General features: G+C 38.6%; 2 protein-coding genes across 2 annotated transcripts in view; one reads left to right on the top strand and one right to left on the bottom strand.

The window, feature by feature from the left end:
• Positions 1–24,256, top strand: part of LOC145413801 (pancreatic triacylglycerol lipase-like) — a 76,914-nt gene that overhangs the window by 24,122 nt on the left and 28,536 nt on the right. The window lies entirely within an intron of this gene.
• Positions 7,115–20,565, bottom strand: Polr2J (DNA-directed RNA polymerase II subunit RPB11). Its single transcript, XM_080283471.1, has 3 exons — positions 20,450–20,565; positions 14,787–14,936; positions 7,115–7,310 (listed from the first exon to the last, which is right to left on the bottom strand). The coding sequence occupies exons 1-3, from the start codon at positions 20,525–20,527 to the stop codon at positions 7,182–7,184; spliced, it is 357 nt and encodes a 118-aa protein (XP_080139597.1). The 5' UTR covers positions 20,528–20,565; the 3' UTR covers positions 7,115–7,181.

The following is a 24,256-nucleotide window of genomic DNA, read 5'->3' as shown; positions in this document are numbered from 1 at the left end:
TGAAGAAGTGAAGGAACGTTGTGGGGTGGATGTGGATGTGGTTGAAAAGATTAGGAGAAATACACTGAGGTGGTTTGGACATGTGGAGAGGATGGAGAGTGAAAGACTGACTAAGAGGGTGTATGTGGGTGAGGTGGAGGGAGGGAGAGGGAGGGGTAGACCGAGGATGAGGTGGAGGGATGGAGTTGAGAGGTATATGAGGGAGGGGGGGGTGAGTTGGGGGGAGGGGAGTCAAATGGTGGGTGACAGAGTGACTTGGAGGCGTTTTGTCGGCGGCCACCCTTTGCGGGATTAGGGCGTCGGGCTATAGATAGATAGATAGATATATATATATATATATATATATATATATATATACAGTACTAAAAACAAAATTGGTGCCAGCACTGAGCCCTGTGGGCCTCCACTAGTCACTTCTTTCCATAACGAGTAATTTCCCCTTAGTACTGTTCTCATTTCCTTCTTTCTGAGAAAATCTTGCATTCAACAGTACAGGTTACTTTGGATTCTTCCTTGACAGTACAATTTCCACAGAAGTCTTTGATGTAGTACTCTGTCAATTGCCTTTTTGAAATCCAAATAGATGCTCTCTACCAAACCTTCTCTTTTCTGTAGTGTTTCTGCAACTCTGTCATAGTAACGTAATAGATTAGTAACACACGATTTACCTCTTCTAAAACCGAGCTGTCTTTCTGTTATTATGTTTGTCCAGATGATTTACCCAAATTTTCCATATCAGCTTTTCTAATATCTTACTTATGACAGTGGTTAGTAATACTGGTCGGTAGTCAAGTGGATTTTGTCTGTTTCCCTTCTTGAAGAGGGGAACTATGTTTTCTTTCTTCCAAGTATCAGGTAGTTTACCTTGACCTAAGGATTCCTTGAATATTAAATGTATTGGTCTGCTTGACTCTTCTGCACATTCACGCAATACCCAACTTGAAATTTCGTCAGGACCATTTACTTTTCTTTTGTCTAATTTACTTATCTCTTCCTGGACCTCTTGTTCCGATAAATGCATATTGTATTTGCTAATATGTGTGGGCAAGCTTTTCATTTTCATCTCTCTCAGATCTACATTCTTCTGTAAAAACTGATTGGAATTTTTTGTATTTTTTGTTTAGTATTTCACAAAATATCTTCTTCATTGATACAGATTTTCCCCTCATCCATAATAGGCTGTATTTTAAATTTGACTTTAGTTTTACTAAAAACAGCTTTGGTTGATCAGTATTTTTATTTATAATGTCTTCCTCAAACTGCCCTACAGCTTCTCTCCTTATCCTTTTTTAATCATTTCTTGTCTGCTTGTAGTTGTTATATGCCCTCTCGCTATTAAGTCATCTGTATCTAATCCTCAGCAAATCACTTTTCTCTTTTGATTTTTTACATTCGATATTAAACCAATTCTTTATCCTTATTTCTGTTTGTTTGTGCTGTGGGATAGACTTTTGGATTCCTGTTTCATAAACTTCAGAGAATTTCAATATATAACATTTACATCTTTTCCTCTTAGCTCCTTTTCCCAATCTAATTTTATAAAGTACTTCTTTAGGTCATGATAGTTGCCCTTTTTGTAGTTTGGCCTCATTTTGTAATTTTCATTATCGCTAACAATATCATATGCTATCCTGAAATTACAATCTAACACTGCATGGTCACTCTGCCGAAAGGAGGGTAATAAACTGCGTTGTCAGATTCATTTTCTTGCCTAGTAAATATGAGATCTAATAATGATGGTTCTTTTGGTCCTTTTTTTCTGGTTTTCCTTTACACATTGTGTAAGGAAAAACTCCTGTATAAGATCTGGGAGTTTTTGATCCCAACAGCTTTCATAGCTTCCTACATCTAGAGTATTCCAATTTATAGAGCTTCCTACATCTAGAGTATTCCAATTTATAGATGTGTTAAAATCTCCAGCTAGTAAAACTGTTTTGGATTTTTCCTTCATTCAATGTAGTAGGGCAATTCTGTACTGTACTTTCTGCTAGGTCTTCATATTCACCCCTATCCCATGTGTTAGTCTTGGGTGGCATATATAAATTTGGCACAGTTATTTTCCCTTCAGATGTGTTAATCTCAGGTGCAATTAATTCTATTTGTAAGGGTATATCAAAATCTGTCTCTTTGTCTTGGAGTTTTTTCTTTGTTAGTATCATAACTCTTCCTCCTTTTTTTAAGCTGTCTCTTCTCCACTTATATATATTGTATTCATCATAATTTAAGGAGTCATTGGATATCCTTGGGGTGAATTTAGTTTCTGTTTGGCAAATAATATGAAGTTCCTTTTCTTTGATATACAGTAGTCTTTTATCTTTAATAATTTGGATATTATTCCATCTACATTTGAATACATCAACTTGGTCATGTTGTTTATTTATTTGATATTGGTTGAGTCTCTCTATTTTTCTTTTTCTTTTTTTTTACTCCTTGCTGTTTATGTGCCATTTTCTTAATTGTAACCCAACTACTTTGTACAAAAAAATTTACTTCTCACTTCATCTGACCTTTTATCACTTTTTATTTTTGCACCTTCCCTCTTTTCTTTTAATAATCCCCATTGTTTCTGAGGTTAGCATCTTTTTATCCATATTGCTTTTAATTCCTCTTATTCCTTAAGTTTGCTAGCATTTTTTAACACTTCTTCTACAGTGTTCACACTTCGGAAGGTTGCTTTTAGGAATCTTCACTTATTTCTCTCATTTTCCCCTAGCCTTTTAAATTCCTCTATGTCTCTTTCACAGATGTCCTCTGATATTTCTTTTAATATATTCATTATATTTACCATTTCCTTTTCGTCACTAGAGATTCTGTTTCTTATTTCCTCTTCATCTTTGCCCATGATTATTGTAGTCATTTATCTTAGCCAATTCTTTAATCAATCTTGGGCTGTTTCTAATGTTTTCTTTCACTTCCTTTCTTATGCTTTTTGCTCTGACCTTGTTATTTATCTCTTGCTTGCCTTTTGCAACCTCTGCTTATATACTCTGTACTTCCTTTTGCAATTTCTCATAATTTCATTTGTCTAGGTTATCTTCTCAATATCACTGCTTTGTTCTATTAGACTACAGTACCTGCTTGCCTAATTATATCTGTATGATTTTTGAACTCCTCCAAAACTCTCACGGCTGACTACTGTACTCCCCATTTTGCTTATTTCCTTTTCAGAGTGTTCACCTCTGGTGTGTGCATGCGTGCGTGCGTGCCTGCGTGTGTGTGTGCATGTGCATGTGTAGGGTTGCCACACAGGTCGGTGTTTCCTGCATGTCCATTCTTTTATCGAACGAAAATTCATTTCATAAACGCAACGCTCAGCCAGCTCATGGTGGTTGTTTAAACCGAAGTTCATTAGAAGTGGGTTCCATACATTGAGGGTTTCCTGTACACTGATAACAATGCCAGCTCACGAAGTTAGTTAGGAGAAATAAGAGAGCAAACGACCATCTGGTTCATGATCAAGAATAGCACAATTGGTGTAAACATTGCTAATCCAGTCCCTCCAGTTGTTTTATGGGTTATTATTCAGGTATTAGGCAAAAAGGTGAGTGTAAACTTGTAGAGCCAGAACCAAACATTTATTCCAGTTTATTGCTGCATTTGGTTATTGAGGGGTTCTGTCACTGGTAGTTTGGTGGACCAGTTAACCATGACCAAGGAGGTTTGGTTTGACTGTATTGGAAAAGACAGGTGTTTATGCATGACACCACACATGATACTTGCATCTTAATTAGATGCTGTAGCTAGGGTTAAATGTAAGTAAAATGAAACAAGGATCAGACAAAATATAGAGATCGCCACCAAGACTCTGAGCACACGCTCCACTCAGCACTATCTGTGGTCATCCAGTAAACTAGTCTGATGGGATGTTCCTCCTCGTAATTTTGTCTGGATAAAAAGAGGTGCCATACCATCCGATTCCAGAAATCTGGTATTGTACTAGAAAAGAGGAATTGTAGCACAGAACACTAGTCTGTATCCATTGTGATTTTGTCATTAAACAGTACAACACTCCACATTTCTTCTTCAGTACACTATTGGTTGCCCTTTTATCTTAAGTATCATCATCAGTTACTGAAATACAAAAATGACAATGAGAATTGTCCCTCTAAGCACAATTATGTATGATCTCTTCACATAACTCATCAGCATCAGTATTAGAAATCTGAGAAACACCTGCACAAAAAATACAAATTAAGAATGCCTTTACATGGTGGGACCAGTATGTCCAGGCATCAGCTACCCAGCTATACAAAACATATCATCTCCCTCCCTATCCCTTAAAATGAGGATGGTGGACTTCAACCTTCAGTCCACTAGATTCACATTCAGTTGAGTGCTGGACCATAACAACATGACCCCATTTCGCCATACTGTGAATGAGTCATCTTTAAGATTATCTTGTCTAGTCTCAAGGCATTATCATCAACAGGAAAGGGAAAATAAGAAATCTTTACAGACCTTGTATATATTTCAACATTTATCTCCTATGAGAATGATGATGAAATGGGTGACATGTTAATATAAAAACTAAATGTGAATCATTCTGCAGAACTTCAAAACTCACAATATTAAAGGTACTTATTAGTAACAGAAAGGAAAGAATTAATCTGATGACTGACATATGGCACTGTATTCACTAAAACTGATATTGTATTTACTGTACTTAGGCTGCATTTACTTTTGCATATAGTTTTGTTTCTAAATGTAAATACTGTAAGACAGAAAATACAGAGAACTGATCTGTATCTAGTGCAGGTCATAATGAACACAAACAGTAATGGAACGTGACTGAAAAAAAAAAAAAATAATAATAATAATAATAATAATACGGTATAGTACTGCAACAAAATTGATACAGCAGCATAAATGTTTGTGACATCTAAATGTATTGCTATAACCTATTCAATACAAATTATTTTTATCTTTTTCCAAAACTACAAGTCAGTAATATTTAATTTAAACCTTCCAGGCATATTAATGCTTATGTGCAAGAAAATTTCTGCCTGTATTCACTGTGAAATTTGCAGTGCTTTCAGCATTTCAGCTCTGGATTTCAAGTCATCTCAAGGTTTGTCAATAATAAAAACACTGTGTAAGGTAGGCAGATTCAAAACTCCCAGTGTTTGCTGTGAGTGTAGGTTTCAAATCTTCATATCTAGTGCAGTTTGTTGTGGAATCTGCATCTGTGTGGAACACACTGAATATGCATGCCTCTGTCTGAAGGGGCTAAGATTGGCCCATTGTCATGAAAGCGATAAAACTGTCCCTGTGATGCCCTATAGTTTTCTTTTTTTAATTCTTGCTACTGCCTACAGATTTTGTAAGCTTTGGAAAGACACATTACAGTGAAATGATTATGGAAAAGTTATAAATGCTGCTTTTTAGCATTAAAACTGCATTATTTGTTCCAGTATTCATTATACAATAAAGGCATTATACTTTTTAACTCATGACACTTTAAAATATCATCCATAGATATTACTCCCATGCCCCCTGTGTGATGTTCTCAAGTTGGCACATTTTCCATGCACAGACTGAATGCCCAATGACACTCTTTATGATACAATTACTACTATTATGGCTCTTGCCACAAGAAGGAAGTGTGACTGATACCTCTTCCACTCAACAGTGTACTGTCTATCACTTTGGTGGCAGTCTGTCTGACTCATGTGTAACCATGCAAGACTGTCAGTCAACTTTTGATCTTGCTCACTCACCCCTCCCTCTTTCTGCCTTTCTTTGTTTCTTTTATACTGTTGTATGGCTACAAATTAATACTGGTGAGAATATAAGCCAGGTACAGTACAACATAATAGTCTTATAGGACAAGATGCTAAAAATAAATTTATTGAAAGAAATTGGTGCTGTAATCAGGTCTATGTATCATTGGTACTTGCTGTACAGTACTGAATCCTTACCACGAGAACTAGACAGCAATATTGCCTACAAGTCTATGCATTACCTACTGTCCAGTACTGCCAATCCTTAACACAATGAGAACTGGACAGTGATGCCTTCACATCTGACAGCCAAGTGCTTTGGCCCAAAATTATCCCACTACTTTTCTTGACTGTGTGCTACTTTTCTAACTCAAAGCCATAGGATATGCTTTAAATGGAGAACAGTATATGATTTTCTTACTTCCTTTTCATTATTTTATCACTCACAGCCACAAGAAAGGCTTTACGTATACTTTTTTTTTTTTTTTTAATAACTCCTATGCCACTATCCTGGGGCAGAGGAGTTATTTAAACAAAAGAGGAGTTTTCCCACATAAACAGTACAGGGTACAAGTAAACCACCATATTAATAAAATAAAAATAATAATTTAAAAAATGTTAAATTCTGCACTAAATTTTCTGTATACTGAATATACATATACATATATACAGTAAAACCTCGATATAATGGACTTCAATAGACCGGAATTCGCTTTTATCAGACTCGAGGAGCTACCGGACTAAACTTCTATATATTGGAAAAAGTCCAATAAAGCCAGAAGCAGTCCGGACTGCCTGACCACTTCAGCTATGTTCACCACAATAAGGTAAATAAAAGTCATGTTTATCAGTGTGCAGTACAGAATTATTATACATATTATACCATATGATTAATGTAGTGAAGTTAAACACAGTACAGTACTGCAGTGGTAGTCAAAACTGTTTAAAAAACGTTCATGCGATCCGGACTAATGTCTGATATATTGGAAAAAGTCTGGAATAGCAGAGGGAAGTCTGGATGTCACTTTTATCGGAATTTTGCATTCTTCGGAATGGTTTGGGCCCCGATTAGTCCGTCATAGTGAGGTCTTACTGTACATTCATACATACATACATTTATATATATATATATACATATATATATATATATATATATATATATATATATTCATTCATTCATTGCCAGATGCCATGTATCCCAAACAGGGTGGCCAAGGGCTTAGAGTTAATTGTTTTACAGGGAGGGGCACTAATCCTCCACCAACCCCACTTGACACGTAGGGATGCCAACAGCATCTGGTGTTCCCAGGCGGTCACCCATCCAAGTACTAACCAGAGCCATATATATATATATAATATATATATATATATATATATATATATATATATATATATATATGGGGGTACTGTATTCAATGAAAAACATGAAATGAGTTTAAAGATGATAATAAATTACATGGATTAGTCAAAGCCCTCCTTCTTTTCTCTGATGGCCTCTCTGAAGCGCTCCTCAAGCAGAGAAAGCTCTGAGATGAGATCAGTTATGGCGTTCATGAAGGCATCATGGGGAGTGTAACTGGCATCAGATGTCTGCAATAACATACAGAACAAATGCAAGAAAAGCTGAATATTTTAGGTAAATACTGTATGCTAATAAAATACTGTATTACACAAGACAACAGCTATGAAACAATGTTCTTTTAAAAAGGTAAAGAGCTCTACTGCATGTGCATTAACTGTCATGTGTGAAAAGGAAAAACTTGTATCCACCCTATGGACTTCTTTCTTTTTTCTTCCACTCCTCTTTCAATCCCCAAATTCCACCAAGCTATTCCTTTCTTATTAACCAGCTCCCTTACAGTATCACACAAAGTTTCAGCATTCCAAAGTTCCACCACCCCAACCATCACCCATACCTTCATCACACTCCATCACCCAGACCACATCATCACCTAAACCGGATGTTCACAAGCTTTCCCTGGTCATTCCCTATTTTTGCGACAAAATCTTTGATGGTTACCCCCCCCAACTGCAAAAGGGGAATTCACCCTCTTACAACTTATTTTAAATACCTCAAAATTATGGTTATTCGATTCCATTTAGCAATATTTTTTTTTTTTACGTGTAACAGCAAGAAATCTAGTACTATGGGAATTTTCCAAAGTTTTGGGAATATTATAGAGAGTTGTACTTTTACCAACCATAATAGCTATTTGAGGATCAAAATTCATATTTCACTGTTAACCCGTGGACTGCGCAATTACCTTTTTTTATCTCACCCCGTGGTGTAAAAAAAAAAAAAAAAAAAAAAAAAAAAAAAAAAAAAAGTCTTTGTTTATTATAAACTTGAAGATAAACATCCAAGGCATTATCTGATGAAAAAAAAAAAATCTCTCTCTCCGTCTTTGCATAGTGCCATGTGTAAGTTTGCATAGGAGTGTCGCGATTTTTTTTTTAGTTTTTTTTTATGCAAGAAAGAAGGAACCAAAGGCCAGGAACCTGCAAACCATTCCTTCCAAGAAAAAATAAAAACAATATGAAAGAGAGCGAAATTCAAGATCTGTTCATTTGGAGATGCCTGGACACACTGCATTTGAAAGACCGGAGATCATAGGAAGTAGAGAATACAGACAGAGGGAGACAGTTCCAGAGTTGACCTGTTGCATAACTGAAGGATTGGGGGTAATGGTTCTCTTGCATTAGAGAGTTGGACAGAAAAGGGATGAGAGCTTGATGCTAGACGGGTAGCATACATTGTTGAGGTGGAGGGATGCAAGCAGATAGTTCAGAGAAGCAGTGACCATTGAAGCAGCAATAGAAGAGAGATAAAGATGCAACAGTGTGGCGAAGAGACAGAGGTTGAAGGGAGCCTGTAAGAGGAGGAGAGTTGATGAGACGAAAAGCCTTTGATTCCACCCTATTGAGAAGAGCTGTATGTGGGAAGCCTCCCCACACATGACAGTTGTACTCTAAACAGGAGCGAATAAAACCTGTGTATAAAGTCAACAACTGTGCAGGGGTAAAGAAGGTACGGAGTCGGCTTAACACACCTTAATCTCTTGGAAGCAGATTTTACAAGAGATGCAATATGATTTTTCCAAGATAAGTCCTGAGTGAATGAAACCCCAAGGATGTTCAAAGATGATGCAGGTGTCACGAATCAAATTTGCGACATTTCCCTTTTGTGAGAAGCCACGAACTATTAGTGGAAAACTCACTGTGTATCATTCAGTTAACCGCTCATTTGGACGGAAGCTTTGTCAAATCAATTTTTCATTGTCATACGTGATCGTCTTTGTGTGAGACATTAGCGCTTCTGCTGAGCGATTTGTTTTGGCCGCGTTTCACTCACTCGACCTTTAGAAAAATGCACCTAGTGCTCCGCTTTTGTTTCCCACGACTTATTGAGTCAAGCGTTTGCTGTGACGGAGAGAGGTCCTGTGCTCCAGCAGTGTGAGAGGCCAGCTAGTACCCAAACTCTACTAGACCACAGTTATCCAGTGCTCCCACCTTAGTTGGTGATACACAGCATTCACTGACCAGTATTTCCTTTCGTTTTCCTAGTCTTCAGAGTTTAATTAAGGTGTTATTTTCTAGGCGTAAGAATTTAGCTCTTGTGTGAGTGAGTAAGTGCAATCTCATTAATTTGATTTGATATGTAACGTTAAATTTATTTTTGTAATCAATAAATTTAACAGTTCTTTTTCTTGAGCTTAATGTAATGTAAACTCTTGTTTCATTTCTCCACAATTAAGCTTATTTTCCATATAGCTCCTAGCTTGCATAAACGTTTTGCTATTCATAACTGGTACTTAGGCCAGTCTTGTGGATTAAGCTTAGAATCCGTTGTGCCTCCTAGGAGTCAAGCATCAGCAAGAACCTGATATTATTATTAGTATTAGTTATTTATTGTCAGGGGTGAAGTAACTTTCTCCAGAGGCTAACAGTCCCTGCTCTTCAATATTATTTAATTGATAATAATATTCAATAATATTGAAGAGCAGGGACAATGATTGTCTTACTACATCAATCAATGATTACTTTATGCTGGCCTGCTTCACACGATTCTCTAAGAACGAGAATTTATAAACTTTCCCAACAGTACACAGCAGAGACTAATTACTCACAAATGCTGATTACTAGTACTGTTAGCCTCTGGAGAAAGTTACTTCACCCCTGACAATAAATAACTAATACTAATAATAATATCAGGTTCTTGCTGATGCTTAACTCCTAGGAGGCACAACAGATTCTAAGCTTAATACACAAGACTGGCCTAAGTACCAGTTATGAATAGCAAAACGTTTATGCAAGCTAGGAGCTATATGGAAAATAAGCTTAACTGTGGAGAAATGAAACAAGAGTTTACATTACATTAAGCTCAAGAAAAAGAACTGTTAAATTTATTGATTACAAAAATAAATTTAATGTTACATTTCAAATCAAATTAATGAGATCGCACTCACTCACTCACACAAGAGCTAAATTCTTACGCCTAGAAAAAAACACCTTAATTAAACTCTTAAGACTAGGAAAACGAAAGGAAATACTGGTCAATGAATGCTGTGTATCACCAACTAAGGTGGGAGCACTGGATAACTGTGGTCTAGTGGAGTTTGGGTACTAGCTGGCCTCTCACACTGCTGGAGCACAAGACCTCTCTCCGTCACAGCAAATGCTTGACTCAATAAGTCGTGGGAAACAAAAGCGGAGCACTAGGCCGCATTTTTCTAACGGTCGAGTGAGCGAAACGCGCCCAAAACAAATCGCTCAGCGGAAGCGCTAATGTCTCACACAAAGACGATCACGTATGACAATGAAAAATTGATTTGACAAAGCTTCCGTCCGAATGAGCGGTTAACTGAACGATACACAGTGAGTTTTCCACTAATAGTTCGTGGCTTCTCACAAAAGGGAAATGTCGCGAATTTGATTCGTGACAGCAGGATTGAGCTGGATATTATTAAACACAAGTGGGCACTCCTGTGGAAGATTGTGTCGGTTTGATAGGTGTAAAAACTGAGTTTTTGATGCATTAAAAACAACAAGATTATTTTTACCCCAGTCAGAGATATGAGCCAAGTCAGACATTAGGTGTGCCACAGCCTCATCCCTTGTTTGTTGAAGTAACTGCCGAGATGGACGTTGCGGGAACCGAATGGAAAGGTGAAGGGTGGAATCATCAGCATACGAGTGGATAGGGTTAGATGCACAGCTTAGGAGGTCACTGATGAATAAAAGGAAGAGAGTTGGTGATAGGACAGAGCCCTGAGGAACACCACTGTTGATAGATCTAGGAGAAGAACGATGGCCGTCTACAATAGCAGCTAAAGAATGACCAGAAAGGAAGCTATTGATGAAGGCACAGACAGAAGGATAGAAACTATAAGAGGGCAGTTTGGAAATTGAAAATTTATGCCAGACTCGATAGAAAGCCTTTGAGACGTCAAGTGCAGTTGCAAAGCTTTCGCCAAAGTCCCAAAGGAGGATGACCAGGAGTCTGAAAGGTAAGTGAGAAGATCACCAGAGGAACGTCCCTGGCGGAACCCATACTGACGATCAGAAAGAAGGTCGTGATAGGAAAGATGCTTTAAAATTTTTCTATTAGGAATTGACTCAAAAACATTTGAAACACAGGATGTTAAAGCAACTGAACAATAGTTTAAGGGTTGGGAATGGTCACCCTTCTTTGGGACTGGCTGAATGAGAGCAAACTTCCAGCAAGAAGGAAAGGTACAAGTTGACAGACAAAGGTGAAAGAGTTTACCTAGACAGAGTGTAAGCACTGAAGCACAGTACTTGAGGACAACAGGAAGGACTCCGTCAGGCCCATACGCCTTGTTAGTACTGTGGCCAGTGATGGCAGAAAATACATCAGCTGAAGAAATTTTAATGTCAGCCATGGAGAAGTCTGAGGGGCGAAGTGATGGACGAACAGCACTGGAATCGTCTAAGGTGGAATTGGAGGAGAAAATCTGAGCGAAGAGATCTGCTTTATCAGTAGAAGAAACTGTTACAGAGCCATCAAAATAGAAAACAGGAGGGAAGGATGATGAGGTCAAGTTGTTAGAAAGGTTTTTGGCAAGGTGCCAGAAGGAGCGGGAAGAATTCGAGCTGGAGAGTTGAGAGCATAGTATGGATGAAATTATTTTTGGCAGTGTGAAGAACAGACTTACACAATTTGGGCAGAAACATAAACAAGTTGTCATTCAGAGGTGGGTTGGTTCTGGTACCTTTTATAGGCCCTCTCCTTGTTGCGGACAGCATTAGAACAAGCATGATTAAACCAAGGCTTTCTTGCATTAGTCAAAGAAAGAATGTATGCTTCCATGCCAAAGAGAATAACCTCCGTAATGCATAAGGCACACTCAGATGGCTCCCGACAATGGAAGCAATAATCATTCCAAGCAAAATCAAAGAAGTACTGTCCAAGGGCCTTCCACTCTGCAGCTCCAAAGTGCCATAGACGACATTTCTTTGGAGGGTCCACAGGCCGTACTGAAGCGATAGGACAGGTTAAGGTAATTAGGTTGTGATCCGAGGAGCCCAACAGAGAGGAAAGATTAACAGTGTAAACAGAAGGATTAGTTGTAAGGAAGAGGTCAAGTATGTTGGACCTCTCTCCAAGGCAGTAAGGGATACTGGTAGGGTGCTGTACAAGCTGCTTTAGGTCATTAAGGATAGAAAAGATGTAGGCTTGCTCACCAGGAGCATCAGTGAAAGGAGAGGAGAGCCAAAGGTGGTGGTGAACATTTAAATCTCCTAGAATGGAGATTTCAAAGAAAGGAGAAATGGATAGAATGTGTTCCATCGTAGAAGATAGTCGAAGAATTTTTGATAGTAGAGTCAGGGGATAAGTGAACAGCACAGATATATTTTGCCAGAGAATGACAAGAAAGCCGAAGCCAGAAAGTAGAGAATTCAGAAGAATCAAGTTCAGGAACACGAAAGAAAGATAAATCGTTGCATGCATATACACAATATCCACCTTTGGCTTTCAACTGAGTAAAGAGAAAGTAGAAGGAAACAGAAAAGGGTTTGCTGTCAGTTGCCTCAGACAGCTGAGTCTCTGTCAAGAGGAGAAGGTGAGGTTTAGTGGAGGAGAGGTGGTGTTCGACGGAGAGAAAGTTAGAGGAAAGGCCATGAATGTTGCAGAAATGAAGAAGAAGTGAGTCAGACAGTGGTTCCAGGCATCTCTCGGAGCCGTCACAAGAAGAGGGGCTGATGGTGGGGGAATTATGGTCCCCCCCCCCCCTGGGAACTCCGAGGCCTGATTTCCTGATGCTATTTTACTTTTAATTTTGAAATTTTTAAAAGGAAGCGTAGTGTGTCGTGTGCATGTAATTTGGTGTCGACAGTTAGTGAAACCTGTACTGGAGAGCATGCTGGCCTACTCTCTGTGTTAATGAGACACTGAAAGAGTTCAGCAAAGGGGGATCGTCAGGAACTAGTCCCGAGGGCTGATGAAACAGGAGCTCCAGCTCTCCCTGTCATCAGCTTTCCATCCTTGGGAGTACTGCCCTGCTCGACTGCTGATAAACATCCACGGCATCATCTGATTTATTATTTAAAAAAAAAAAAAAAAAAAAAAAAAAAAAAAAAAAAAAACTCTCCCTACGTCTTCGTGTAGCGCCAGGCGTAAGTTTGCATAGGGATGGAGTAGTTAGCAGTGATGCACAGCCATTGGAAGGTTAGCACTGCCTACACTGTGGCTCGCAACGCGGTGCTTCCCAGGCTGAGCTGTGGCTCACAATCCTCGGGTTAAAAAGCCCATATTAGAAGCCAGAATGCATTTGATCATAAAATACAAGTTGTCCCCACTATAACAATGAGATTCATTTGGGAAAACCCATGGTTCAGCCAGGGTATCGTTAAACGGGGACATTATAACATAGAAAGTATAGGGGTGCATTTGGGAGCCTTGGGATTACCCCACCCCAACCACATCCAAAACCCACTCAAATGAGTCCAAAAACAAGTTTCTAGCTAACCTAAATCCCCAAATAGCTTTAAAACAGGCTACACTAAGCCTAAAAGCAGTTTATAACTCACCTAAACCCAAAAATAAAATCTGGAAATCATGAAAAATGTGGAAAAAAATCATACTTAGTAAACTGTACCCAAAAATGACAATGTTCACCTCATCTATGACTAAAACACATTAATCTGAGTCTAGAAACATTTTATAAATCAACCTAAACACAAAATTTAAGTCTAAAATATAATCAAAATCAGTTCAATAAAACCAAACCCATCGCATAACCAGGGACTGGCCAACAATAGGCTGGGAAGGGTGTTAATTTTTTCATGTCACTATGGCGGGGTATTGTGTAGCGATGGATCATATAGTTTTTCATGTCATTATGGCGGGGTATTGTGTAGCGATGGATCATATAGTTTTTCATGTCACTATGGTGGGGTATTGTGTAGCGATGGATCATATAGCAGGGAATGCCTGTATATCAAAACTTTAACCAATAACTCATCAAAAAAGCAACTTTTGCCATTTTGGCCTTACCTATCAATTCCCTTCCTAAACTGTCCAAATTTCTCCCCAGGGGTAATCTCTCCCCCCTGTTGGGACCCCTGACTTAGACCATTACCCACACCACTGATAAGGCCTTCACCTCACATCATCACTCAGACCACATCATCACCTAGAGAACTAGACAGTCACTCACACCATCATCCATATCATACCATCACCCTACACCAGTAAGCCTCTGACCAGTCACATAGCAGATATATCCAGTGTCATATAATGCCATATTTGGGTCTTTGCCCTATAATTCTAGTGAATATAACTGCCTTTCAATATCTTTGATGGCCTAACCAAGTACATAACCTACCATATTATATACTTTCAGTGTTGTAAGTGAGCTGTCTATACTATCATATTCAAAATTTTGATGTTTCTGATTTTTAGAGGTCTGAATTTCTGAGGCTGCAATAGTATATAAAGTTACATCTAACATACCAAATATCTCACAATGTCAGAGCACTCTACAGGGAATTTATTGCAGCTAAATAATTATGTCAATTAACAGTGTCACAAAAATTACAAACCTGGATCCTGAGGACAACCTTGTGCTCCAGAGGGTGGGGGTTCTTGTATCCAGCAAACATGACATTGGGATCCTTGAGTAACTGCATGCGAATCATGTTACCAAGGGTGTGATCTTCCTTGTTAATGGTGTAGATGGCAGCATTTGGCACCTGGGGATAGGTGCAAATCATATACTTAGCACATACTACTATATATGCCATATAAAAACTATTATCATCACTATTAGAAACTAGCAGACTTTTTAGTTTTATCAATCAATGTTTGGTTTGTTTTGTTTATAAACATGCTTGCATGTGTCAACACTGGTCACCTACTGGTGGCTCTCCATGCTGCTCAATCCCTAGCGGCCTCCCTATTCAGTCCCTTATTCTTGAGAGGTCACATTCTGTGACCTCATCCCAGGTCTTTTATGGTCTGCCTCTTGCAAACCTACTCCCAGTATTCACACTTCTCACTTTCTGTACCCAACTGTCATCCCCCATCCCCCTTTAGTTTAAAATTAAATCCATCATAATTCATAACTTAAGTCTCCACAGTGTTACAGAGCAGCTTAAAATTTTGCTGGGATAAATCCATTTCTGTCCAGGGTCGGCCAATTGTATGATCATCAAAATTAGGTTCAGTCTATTATATGGGTGCTGCTAGCAACTACTGTACAAAAATAATGAAAAACTCGAGTGTTTCCAATAAAAATTCTGATACAATTTTGGGATAAGAACTTCTGACAATCTGAGTACCACTGAACTAACACTAGGCTCAATCACATATCAACTGGGAATGTTTGTTGAACCAGTCTAGACCTATCCATCCATCTATTGCCAGACGCCTTAATTCCGTAAAGGGTGGCCACAAACAAATCACCTCCATGTCACCCTGTCCCCGCCATTTCACTGCCCTCCCCCCAGCTCACATCCTCCTCTCTCATATACCTCTCCACTCCATCCCTCCATCTCATCCTCGGCTTCCCCCTCCCTCTCCTCCCCTCCACCTCACTCACATACACTCTCCTCATTAGTCTCTCATTATCCACATGGCAAAACCACCTCAATGTATTTCTCCTAATGCTTTCTATCACATCCACATCCACATAATGCTCGTTCACTTCTTTATTTGTCAGTCTGTCTCGCCACGTAAAACTACAAGCTCCTCTCTAGTAACTCATTTCCACTGCTCTCACCCTTGACTTGTGTCCTTCCAACAAGGTTGGAACTTCGCTACCATACGTTAGAGTTGGTATCACAATACACCAAGCCCTCGTTTTTCGACCAATCGTTTTTCGACAAATTGTTGTTTTGACATTTATAAATCTATATCCTTTTACCTTTTTTGGCATGGTTATCCCTGCCACTTTGACATTTCAAACCGCACGCCGCCAGAGAGACCAGCTGAACTGCCTCAGTCTCCTGCGCTCTGCCATGCCCATCAGTTGCCTCTTCGTCCGTCTGGATTTCTATTTGGTCTCATGGAATACTACAGCACCACCATGGCTTCACCCAAGACCCCTGCTATTACCCCTGTCAAGCACAGTCATGTGCTTACTAGCCTGAGTGAGCGTTTCGCCATCGCATGGTCGGGTGACGACTGCGCCAATGATTAACAAATGTTCTTAACGCATGATAATGTTCTGGCACCAGTTTTATGTAATGCACATCTTACTTTACACTAAATTAGATAAGTGGGCGGTCCTGGAGGTGAAGTCCCCCAATTAGGTTTCAGCGCTGCCAGTTTGACTTCCACTGCTATTTATGGTTTTAAAATGAATACATTTGAGTTTGTTTGGTGTGGTGATGTCATGTCCAGTCAGAGGGATCAGCAATAAACACTATCGAAGGCATTCAGGTGGCTTTCTTTAATATCGCTAAGTAAGTATACTGGTAAGCCCTTAATTCACGCGAGGGTTACGTTCCCAGACCCTTCGCGTATGTGGTAAATTCGCGTATACATTCTGCCCTTGTGTGCACAATTACGCATGTCTACTAAGTATATTACATCTGAATAATACTGTTTATGCACTACATACACCTTATAAACTAGCATAAAGTATGAAAAACAACAAAAATGTAAGAAATTTAACACTGAAACCTGACAAGCAAAGGGGTAGGTGGAGACACTTCAGCAGTCTGGTGCACAAACCTTCACTGCCTCCCATATGCTACATTCTGCCTTCTTTATTGTCCAAACAGTTGACTCATTCTATAGAGCAGTTGACTGCTCTATACAGCCTAGGTTGTTCCGAACACGACTGCTCAATACAGCCCTGGCTACGCAGGTGAATTTCGAATATAGTGCCATGGTGACCAAGGCTGACCCATGCATGCATGTTGGAGCTTTCAAAACCGAAACCGAAACCAAAAAAGAAAATGAAAACCATATATTCCAATAGAGTATCAGACACTTCGATGTTCATCCATGGCTTTACCAAGGTAAATATTAAGCTAATATTTCGTTACTAAATACTTTGGCATGTGTTCTCTCAATACCTAAGACAAAATTTGGCCTTTGGGAAATTTCATTTTTACCCCTATGTCTGCACATCAGACACCTCCACAAAACCGCCATGCGCAGTTAACAGGTTAAGAAGTCACTGCATGATAGTATTGTGATTCCTACCCTGATGTATGGAAGCGAGACGTGGACCTTCCTAGAGGGGAACAAGTTACCTGAGTTACCTGAGAGGAGCATGTGGAGTGACATGAAGGGACAGGGTGATGAATGAAGAAGTGAAAGAATGTTATGGGGTGGATGTGGATGTGACTGAGAAAATTAGGAGAAATACAGTGAGGTGGTTTGGACATTTGGAGAGTGAAAGACCAACTAAAAGGGTGTACGAAGGTGAAGTGGAGGGACGGAGAGGGAGGAGGAGACCAAGGATGAGATGGAGGGATGGAGTTGAGAGGTATATGAGGGAGGGGGGAGTGAGTTGGGGGGAGGGCAGTCAAATGGTGGGTAACAGAGCGAATTGGAGGCGTGTTGTCAGCATCCCTTTGCGGGACTAGGGCGTCGGGCTATAGATAGATAGATAGATGTAGATATGCTGTCATTTGGCAAAATTTTTCGAGCTTCATTGTGAAGCACAGGATGGGTCTAGGAAGCTAACAATTGCATTGCCAGGTGCACCAGACATTTCTCTTCAATTTACCAAGAAAAAAAAAATCAGTTTTTGAAATCTGGAAAACTGATGCCCGGGCTGGCCTGTGGGTCCCGACGAATTTCAAAGGCTCGGCCACTGAGGGGTTAAATACAAATTTCTAATGGAAATGCCACAGAGAAGCCCCCCCCCCTCTATTCTGATCAGAACATGTCACTGAACACACGAGAAAAACCATCTGACATTTGTGAGCTCTATAAAAAAAATACCATCTAAACTAATTTAACCTAACAAAGCAATACAGGTATATCCTAACTAAAAATAACCTAACCTAACCTATCCTAACTTAACCCATTCTATCCTAATGTACCGGGTAATGAACAGTAATTTAACCAAACACCCTGACATGGAAAACCCAAATTAATTTTGATACAGTTGCGTAGCTTTTAGTTAGTATCACCCATTACAGCCAAGAAACAACATGTGTTGGGGAAACAAAGATCAAAATGAAGAAAGAAAAATCACCATGAAAAAATTATTTACCACCATAAAAAATAATCAGAAAAACATGAAAAACAAACTGTAGTGATAAGAAGCTAAAAGGTTTGGTCTTTCTGCTGGTTAAGTTAAACTGTGCATTTACCGTTACCCATAGGTACCGGTAATGAAAAATGCATTTGCAATGGATTTGCATAAAAAAATTGCCTAAATCTGAAAAATGAAACTGGTGAACATATTGATTTTTGTCCCCATTAGTTGGATGTACTTCCAAAATAATACTGATACCCAGTACTGAAGTTCAGGACAAACTGCATGAGAGCTCCCAATAACAAATGACAAAAATTTTGTCAGGTTTATCTTTCATAACTGTAAATTCATTTATGACACCCAGATTCTGGGAAAATATAATTTATATTACTAAAGAATATATAATTCATTCATTACACCAAATCCTGCAAAAATAATGTTACTCAAGCACAAAGCTAGGTTTTGACATCAGCAGTGGCATTTTATAGTGGGCAGTAGGTCAATTTAGACCTGAAACTCATTCATCCCCAACTGGTTCAAGTTAGTTTACTCACGTGGTTGGCTACCCTACTACAATTAACAGTATGGCTCGGTAGGAATCTGCTTTTCAAGAAGTAGGGCAGCCCATACCTGCTGGCATGCCAGCCCCGTTTCCTATATACATCATCATCAGAATAGACTATTGATTAGAGGCTGAGTTTTGTGCCATATGCACGGTAGTTGCACTACTTGAAGGACTTCGAATTAAGAGTCTTAGTTATTCAATATAGTCGAACAGGATGTGACCTAGTTGTGAGCGGAGGGACTTTTTAAATGATACAACTGAGTCAGCGCTAACAGCATCATCTGAGAGAGAGTTCCAGAGGTCTATACATCTGATGCTGAAAAACCTGTGTCTACACTCGGCAGAAGTGCGGGGCTTGGCCACCTTGAATCTATGGCCCCTGGTGTGAGTTAATGAAGGAAGAGAAAAAAGGCTCAGGCGGTGCAATTGGGGACTGGCGATGGAAAATTTTCCAGCATTTAATGAGGTCAGCTCTGATCAGTCTCCCTTTTACAGAATACAGGCCCAGGTTTTTCAGACGGTCAGTATAACTGAGTTCGGACAGGCCATTGATTTGCTTAGTCCATCTGCGCTGTACAGACTCCAGGAGCCTCTGATCTCCGTGGTAGCCTGTGTTCCATACAGTGGAGCCAAACTCCATGATGGGTCTGATGTGGGATTTGAATAAAGTCAACATAAAATCTCAGTCTCAACAGAAGGTGGACTTACGTAAATTATTTGACAGGCCTGCTGCCTTTTTTACAGTATTTCTTATGTGCGAATGAAATTTCAGTGAACTGTCAACCAAGATACCCAAGTCTTTGTGTGTAGTTTCTACAGAGAGGCTGGTGTTGTTCAGGTGATAGTACTGAAGTGCGCCAATAGAATTCCAGTCTACTGGGCCTCTCTGACATCGCAGAACAGTACACGTTAGGTAAAATTAAATTTTGGTTCGATAAGGTTTGAGTGGGTCATATTAGGTTGGGTTTGTGGGGATAAAGGATTAGTGACAGACTGACCATGGAGCCAAATCAATCATGAAGTCTGACATGGTGGGAAGCCACTTGCCACAGTCTGCATATAAAACTGATGGACTTACCGTACAGTATAGCCAGTATCTTCATAATTATCCATTTTTGCATCTTTTAAAGCTGTCTTAATGAGAATTACAGCAGGGTTTATTGGGAAAAATATACACTTGGAAATTTTATGCTTGTAATCTCTTCTGCAGTTTCACTGTTTCCAATGAGTTTTACTAAGCATTGTCTCGCTTGCTGATCACCTCTCGCCAACCCGCCGTTTTGCTAGCGAGCAGATAACGAGCAAAGTTATCATGATCACCATATCAAAAGACTAGTGGTCAGTTCACCAGCAATCACGTTAGCTTTAGGGTAGGATGAATGCATCCCTGATTGTTATAATAGTACACAAATACGGGTCCAGTGCAGCCACACGTCAACAATTACTCCATCCTTCTCTTCCCTCCGACGTTACACACTTACCTTCGTATCAACTTCTTTGATGATCTTCTTTTCTCCATCGAAAAGAAGAAACGATTCGAATGTTGGTGGGGCATTCATACTAACAGCTTGTACAAGATTATGCAGTCGTGCGACTTCCCGTCGCCTTATTTATTTATTTTTTTTTTTTTTTAAGTGAAAAACAAAAGACAACTGCAACGCGTTCAGCTGCTCGTTCCTTTCGGTTCCGTTTTTTGTATTTACTTCAGGGGTGTAACCTCTCCAACGGCGTACTTTTGATAATATTATTTTATTGTTGAGAAAGTTATAGTTTTAATGTGTTCTGTTTAGCTTTTGGTAGATTTTTTCTTCTATGAGTTTCTCATCAAATAAAAGTTTATCCACCCACATTTTATCTTTATTTGGTTTATCAGGCTCCACTTCACCAACATTGAGTGGCGCTCTGCAGAGCCGCCAATATTGAATTGAAATATTTATTATTGTAAAAGGTACTAATACAACAAAAGAAGGTGGTGGGTTGTGCCCAGTGGTTGTGCCACACGCCTTCTTCAGCCACAGTTGTGTGGCCACACTTATTTTGTGTAGCCACATACCCTTTGATATAAAAAAAAAAAAAATAGGTTACAGTCCATATAATGAAATACAGAAGCATTCGTATGACGTTTTACATACAGGAGTGGTTTTACTAAAGTATAACATTGATACAATTATTGCATTATAAAAATATTAAAGATCATAAATCTAGGACTAGGTAATAATAAAACTTAGTAAAACTTAATAGTAAAAAAACATGGTTATACTTACTTAAAAGTTATAAGAACTATAATCGTAATTCCGATTCAATAGTGCCCACTTTCAATAATACGATACACTTGACATAAGATATTAGGCTAATAATCCCCTGACACTTTATAGTAAACAACACAGTCGTATTGACTTACTCATAATAACACAATAAAGTCTCCAATCAATTTAATACTGTTCACTTTACAAAATTTCATAATACATAATCTCTAATACATGTACAGTACGTGTCCTCCATATCATAGCAGTCACCAAACAAGAATGTTTTTAGTCTCCTTTTAAACAGATTCACATTATTACTACTCTTAACAGCACCTAGTAGTCTATTATATAGTCTTGGAACACAATTTTTAAAGGCTCTAAAACCAATGTCTGTTACACCTTGGTCTATAGCTATCAGAAGCCTGTCTTACTACAGTATCTGTCTGTAATTCAAATGGTTGTAATAATTTCTTCAAGTATTCTGGTTCACTCTCCCTACATGTCAAGTGGGGTTGGTGGAGGATTAGTGCCCTTCCCTGTAAAACAACTCTAAGCCCTTGGCCACCCCGTTTGGGATACATGGCGTCTGGCAATGAATGAATGATTCTGGTTTCCAAGTCTTCATTGCCACATATGTCATAACACAAATTTTATGATTCTAGCCTTAACTGGCAACCAGTTTAGTTCAGTGAGAACTGGTGTAGTTCTTTCATATGCTGGCAAATTCATTATTAATCTACCTGCTTTGTTCATAATAATTTTGCATTTTCTTCAGTTGATATTCACGCAAATTGTAGTACAGAGAATTACAGTAATCTAATCTGTTAATGACATAGTTATGTATAAGCATCTTAACATGATGTTTATCCAAATATTTGCTTATATAAATGCAATATTTCGTAAGTTAAGTCGTGCCACTTTTACAGTTCCATTTATTTGTTCATTGAAATTCATATGTTTATCAGTAATCACACCTAAGTCCTTGACCTTCTCAGATATATTGACAATATTTCCATTAAAACCCTGCAAACCATTCAACCCTCACAAGACACCCCAGTTACCAATAATCAAACATTCTATTTTATTTTCACTCAGTTTTAGTTGCTTACTATCCATCCATTTCTTGATATCTCCCATAATCCTAGTCAACAGAGTTTCAGTGTCTAGTACATTATTCATAGACAAGAAAAACTGAGTATCATCAGCAAAATGGTTAAAGGTCACTCCATGTTCCCTCAGCAAAAGTGAAAGTTCAATAGTGTAAATACAGAACAGTACAGGTCCCAGTACACTGCCTTGGGGAACACCTCTTCTAAGTGTACCATGTTCAGAAAAAGAGTGTCCCACCTGTACACAGTAACTTGTCTAAATAACTTTCCAAGTAACTGAGTGCCCTTTGTGTCACTCCTATAGCCCTCAAATCTTCCAACAATAACTCATGTACTACTGTGTCAAAAGCAGCACTTAAATCTAATAATACCTGTATTAAGACTCTGCATTTTCCCTCATCCATCCATCCTAGTAGATCATTAGTGACACTGCACAATAATGTTTCTGTTGAGTACAATGGCCTATAAGCAGACTGATTATCTGGTAATACATTAATGTTCACCAGATATTCCATCAATTGATCAAGTACAACATTCTCAATAATTTTGGACATATATGGCAGATTTGAAACTGGTCTATAGGAGCTGAAACTCTGATGATCTTCATTGCCCTTTAAAGTAGGCTTGACAATTGCCAGCTTTTCACTTTGTGGAAACACATATTCAGTAATACTTAAATTCACAATTTTCATGATCAACTGCACAAGACTAGGGAAGCCTTCCTTGTTAGCTATATCCGACATTGGGATTGGTTCAGTATAACAATATCTCATTTTAACTCTTCATCAAGGTCTCTAATTTCACAAAACTAACTTCCTTAAAGCTACACAAACCAATAGATGGGATGTTTGGCAAATGCACTTGGTGGACCATAGGTCCTACACCTTGGAAACTGTTGACAATACTTAAGATTTTCTCATCAAAATATTTCATTAATTTATTTGCTAAGTCCGCATCAGAGAAATTATCAGGAAGCTTCTTTGTTCCTATATGCCCTATCAAGTTGGCAATAAGACAATACAGTCTCTTCACATCTGACCCTGCTACAGCAATTTTCTATCTAAAATACATTCATTTTCTTCTCCTTATTAGTTTATTTACCTCATTCCTTGCATTAATGTACCCTCTCCTGGATTCCTCCATTTGTAAAGTACGCCACAGTTTTTCCTTACGCTTTCTAATTCTACTAGCATTTGCAACCTCAGAGTTAAACCATAGGTGTTGTCCTTCTCAATAACCTCTTTCTCTATCACTGGACACATGTTCTCATATTTGCTTTGTAGTGCACCTTTTTATAATAAGATCATACAACTCAGACATTCACCCTTTTGTATTATAATACTATTTGTATGTGTACAAAAATTATGAATATCCTCTGACATTCTATCAAGTATTCTATGAACCAATACTCTATAGTCAAAATTTCTTTTACTTCTGAAAGTTATAGTTTTCTTGATCTACTTACCCTTACAAACATCAATACCGTAAGTAACCAGTTTGTAATAAGGAGAAATAGAGAAGTCAGGCTCCACTGCAAGATGTCAAATTTTTTCTAACTCACTATCACAAAAGACTAAATCCAGCATATGGCCAGAACATGAAGTTATATGACTAACTTTGTTTGCAAATTGCTGAGAGTCCATCATATCAATAAATTCTTTCCAATGATGATCATTGTTATCATCAATCCATAAATTAATATCTCCACAAATAAAGATCCACCTATTTAAGTGATCTATTCCCTCTAAATATGTTCTAAAGTCAACAATAAAAGATATTCGATTCATCTCTGGAGGTCTATAAACTACTGTAAATTTTAGCTTTTGATTACTGTTTATCATAAAAGTCACCATTGTATGTTCAAATGTGTTAAATTTTGGAGAGACCAGCAACTGTATGTGAGAATATTTCTTCAATATAAATATCCCTACTC

The sequence above is a fragment of the Coenobita brevimanus genome, chromosome 97, assembly GCF_032717465.1.
Source record: "Coenobita brevimanus isolate Jiangsu-jjx chromosome 97, ASM3271746v2, whole genome shotgun sequence".
Classification (NCBI taxonomy): Eukaryota; Metazoa; Arthropoda; class Malacostraca; order Decapoda; family Coenobitidae; genus Coenobita; species Coenobita brevimanus.
Note: the sequence above shows the minus strand (reverse complement) of the source record. Positions and strands in the feature narration are given on the sequence as shown.